The sequence below is a fragment of the Lactuca sativa genome, chromosome 8, assembly GCF_002870075.4.
Source record: "Lactuca sativa cultivar Salinas chromosome 8, Lsat_Salinas_v11, whole genome shotgun sequence".
Classification (NCBI taxonomy): domain Eukaryota; kingdom Viridiplantae; phylum Streptophyta; class Magnoliopsida; order Asterales; family Asteraceae; genus Lactuca; species Lactuca sativa.
The window spans coordinates 210,875,542-210,880,442 of NC_056630.2; the positions used below are offsets into that span (position 1 = coordinate 210,875,542).

The 4,901-nt window shown below is 37.8% G+C and overlaps 1 protein-coding gene across 1 annotated transcript; it reads left to right on the forward strand.

Annotated features, from left to right (window-relative positions):
* Positions 1 to 789: 789 nt before the first annotated feature.
* LOC111903806 (uncharacterized) lies at positions 790 to 4,687 on the forward strand. The gene is made up of 3 exons (XM_023899559.1): positions 790 to 968; positions 3,563 to 3,640; positions 3,760 to 4,687. The coding sequence occupies exons 1-3, from the start codon at positions 790 to 792 to the stop codon at positions 4,685 to 4,687; spliced, it is 1,185 nt and encodes a 394-aa protein (XP_023755327.1).
* The last annotated feature ends 214 nt before the right edge of the window (positions 4,688 to 4,901 follow it).

Genomic DNA, 4,901 nt, shown 5'->3' on the forward strand with positions numbered 1-4,901 from the left:
TGTACGACTCTTTCGGGTGTGAATTAACTATTAATTGAATACGTTAAGTCACATGCTGTATGGGTTAAATAATTTTAGAGTGAAGGATTTGGTCCTATGGTGCAACTTTTGTTTGAGTCCAACCATCATAGGGTTGAACCTTTTAATATGAGATTATTTAACTTATGTTGCATGTGATTGTATTCATGCAGTAGTTAACTTGCACCAATGGGGGTCGTTTGGCAGTTGATGGTAGGGTAAGGTGTGGATCCTAGGATAGCCTAGGGGGTATGTAGTACTTATGATATGCTTTTTAGCAAGTTTTGTAAGCTCCATGGATGCATTATGTGTAAGCATTCGGTTAGTTGAGGAATGTCTAGCCTTTATCTTGGGAGTCAAAATAGGATGTATACACATTCTAGTGTGTGATGTTAGGGTTGTTGTGATGAACTTCTGAGACAAATACGGGTAGGTTTGGAAGTTAGTATAGGCCCATACTACCGAAAGCACAGGACCCGCATGCATAATAGGAAGTTAGAAACCTCAAGGGTTCGTATTTCTAGAATGGTTGTGATTATAGGTGTATTGTGGCATTTTTGATGCATTTTGGTTCGTTACAAGTATGGAGTTCATAAGGGGATCTAATTCAAGATCTAAATCTGATGGTCAGATAGGTCGGGTTTGACTGTTAATGAGATACGTTAGATGATTACTTTGGAGAATTTATAGATTTTGTAGGAAGAATTATCTGGTATCGTGGATCGGATCACTGGAAGGCTAATTGCCATGTTCGAGGAGCGAACTGCAACTATGCAGACTATGAAAGCTGCTACTGAGATGACTACTAGGGGAGATGTTATTATGGGGACACGACTCGGAAAGAGAAGAAGGACTCATTCAACGAAGGATGAAGATTCTGAGGCTGCTAACTTGGGTATTGGAAGTCAAGGTAGCTTTGATATCTGCAGGAAGTGTGGGAGAACCCATAGGTTTGCTTGTCACAAGTTCAAATGTTATAAGTGTAGAGGGAGAGGGCATGTCTTTCGCGACTCCAACAAGGATTAGATGTGTTTACACTGTCACCAGCCGGTTCATCTCAAACCTGACTTTCCTACATGGGTAGTAGAAGGAGTGCAAGCCCCGATGTCCACCATCCTACGGGAGGTCAAGGTTGAAGCGTAAGAAATCACAGGTATGAAATTTTGATCCACAACTTAATTTTGAATGGATAGCCATTCGTGTAGTGGCTTGTTAGAATTATTATGCTAGCATCCGTAGGTCGTAATTGGTCAGGTTTGTGTTTGGAAATCCTTGGGGTACCTTCTCTGATTAATTTGATTCATATCCCCATGGGAGATGTGTGTGTGTGTGTGTGATAGTAGGGACGGATTGGCTGAGCAATTTTGGTGTTGTGATAGGTTGCACGGGTCAGTGGATGGTGGTTCGAACCCCAAGTATAGGAGAACTGCTTATTTATGGGGAGGGTATCGGGATGGGCTAGCTTTTGTTCTACTGTCATGGCTAAGTAGTATACCCACCATAAATATATGGGTTATCTTGCCTATGTGGTTGATACATGGGTTAGGGAACAGACATCTATTTCATATGTGCTAGTTGTTAGGGAGTTGCTTATGTGTTTCTGGAGGAGTTATCTGATGTGCCTCCCAGGAGGCAGTTTGAGTTTAGGATTGACTTAGTGCTAGGTTCGGCTCCGATTGCCAAGGCGCCATACCTTTTGGCACCATCTGAGATGCAGGAGTTGTCCTCTTAGCTTCAGGAGTTGTTAGGCAATCAGTTCATCAAAACCGAGCAGTTCGCCATGGTGAGCACCAATTTTGTTCGTCAATAAGAAGTTTGGTTCACATTGGATGTGCGTTGATTACCAGGAGTTAAAAGAGTTAACGACATCTTTGATTAGTTATAGGATGCATCTTGGTTCTCCAATATCAATCTGAATTAAGGGTATCATCAAGTGAGCATTAGAGAGTAGCACGTGAAGAAGACTGCGTTTTAGACTCGTTATGGTCATTATGAGTTCGTGGTGACGCCATTTAGGCTCAACAATGCATCTGCAGTGTTTATGGATTTTATGAATCAGGTATACAGGCTGATGCTTGATTTTTCAGCTATTGTTTTATTGATGATATCTTGGTGTATTACAAGAGCAGTGAGCAGCACGAGGAGCACCTTCGAGAGCTTTTGGGAGTACTGAGGCGGGATCGGTTGTATGTCAAGTTCTCGAAGTGTGAGTTTTGGTTATAAGAGGTCTAGTTCCTGGGGCATCTTTTTTAACTAGAATGAAGTTTTGGTTGATCCAACCAAGATTGAGGTTTTGATGTAGTGGGAGGTTCCGAAGTCCCCCTAGGGGATCAGGAATTTCTTGGGCTTAGCAGCATATTATCGAACATTTATTCAAGATTTCTCCAAGAATGTTGTAACCCTTACTCGTCTGACGAGGAAGAGCGTGGATCTCTGTTGACCCTTCCGGAGGGTGTCGATGTACCGTCTTTACGAATCATAAGAGTTTAAGGTATCTTATGGAACAACCAAACCTGAACATGAGGCAGTGCAGGTGGCTTGGCTTCGTCAAGGATTATGACTGCGAGATCCTTTACCATCTGGCAAGGTTTTAAAAAGGGGTTCGAATCGGCTGGTTGAACTGATCGAACCAGGAACCGGTCGGCTGACCGATTTAATAAGTTCCAGTTTTATGTTGAATTCTATGCCGGGGAGAACCAGCCGGTTATTGAAAATTTCCGGTTGAACCGGTCATGGTGAACCGGTTATAATCCGTTCAAACCGGTGACTATTGGACTTCACTAATTTTTGGGCTAAATTTTGGAAAATGGGCTCCATAACTTGCAACAAATTTAATTAACTACATGTTAGGAGTCTTGAAGACTTGGACGAATGTTATCAGCAGCAGCCAAGAGTAGGTCGAATTCTTTTGTGTGTCTCCATTAATCGACGTAATCCATAATCACGACTTCTATATTCACGTTGCCCAAGTACAATATTGTTGTCCTCTTCCACAATGGTAACCCACGGGTAAGCAACTAAGAATTGATTACACGTTTTTCTTTTTGAGTTCACGATAGAAACCCTCTGTTTTTTTAATTTTCTTTTTTTCAATTGAGTTTAATATAACCTTTGTGTATTGTGTTATGATTATGATATGTTAATTTAGTTTCTTTTTAATGATTTTCGTTCTTATGACTTTATTATTTTAACGCATATTAGTTTTTAATCTAGAGCACTAAGATTAGTTGAGAAATATGTTTGTTTGCATTTGCATCAACGAAACCTCACCCCAAAAATTATGTTTGTTTTATATACATACATATATATATATATATATATATATATATATATATATATATATATATATATATATATATATATATATATATATATAGGAACAACTTTTTGTTTGTTAGTTGATATATTTAGCCAAATATAACGATGATGGTCACCATTAATTTATGTTTTAGTTTTTATTATGTTGGATTGTAATTTTTCTGTTATGACAGATTTATGTTATGTATTTCTAACTTTGAAATTGCTATATGGTTTTGTATTATAGTTCAATATGGAATCTAGGGACAAAGAACCAATGGAAACATAATCTTAATCTCGATCCAAAACTTCCGGTCAAACGAATGTAAGAACTAAGACGGATAAAGCATAGGAACATATAACTCTATCCAAGGATGACCAAGGAAACAAGATTTACATATGTAATTTTTGTGAAAAAAATTTCCGTGGTGGTGGCATAAGCAGAGCTAAGAAAAATCTTGCTGGTGTTATTGGTTACATATCAGCTTGTACTAAAGTAACTCCAGAAGTTCTTTTTACAATGGAAGGTATTTTGAAAGAAACATCACAAAGGGAAAAACGTAAAGCTACATCAAGTGTTACTATCTTGGATGACGATGAAGATATGGAAGAAACACAAGTTCAAAATGCCAAAGCACGATCTGTTAAAGAGGGGAAAAAGAAAGCTACATCAAGTGTTCATCCTTTCTTTAAAAAAGGTATAAATGATCCTTCTCAACCCACTATTAAATCTGCCATGCAAACTAAGAAAAGAATAAATTATGTGGATTTAGCTATTACAATGTGGTTCTATGATGTATGTATACCTATGAATGCTTGTAACACTCCATATTTTCAACATATGATAGATAAAATAACAAGTATTGGTTATGGGTACAAAGCACCTAATTATCATGCTCTGAGGGTAAACTTATTGTCAGATACAAAGAAATATGTTTCGTTGTTAATTGATTCATGCAGAAGTCAGTGGATTGAAAGTGGTTGCACGATTATGAGTGATGGGTGGAGGGATATTATGCAACTCCATTTGATTAATTTATTGTTTTATTGTCCTAAAGGGATATCATTTCTTAAATCCATTGATGCATCTGATATAGAGAGCAATACATTGAATTTGTGTAATTTGTTTGCTAAGATTGTTGAGATGGTAGGGCAAAAGAATGTGGTACGAATTGTTACTGACAATGCTGCCAACTACAAACTTGCTGGTAATATGCTATGTGAAAGACATACTCCTATTACTTGGTCTCCATGTGCAACACGTTGTCTTAATCTTGTATTAAAGGATGTTTTAGAATTGGATATTGTGAAAAGTTTGGTCACTCTTGCATATAGGGTTACTGTTTTTGTCTATACCATAAATGGCCCTTGAATTGGTTAAGAAAAAGAGTTGGTTGGACTGAAACCATCCGTCCATGTGCTACCCGTTTTGGTACCGCTTTTATTGCATTGAAAAGTTTGTATGATCATAAAGCCGATTTACAAGCAATGGTTATATCTACAGAGCTTAAGAAGATGTTAAAAGTGGGAAATGTGTTTGAATGTAAGGAAATTGTCTTGAATGAAAACTTTTGGAAAAATTGTTT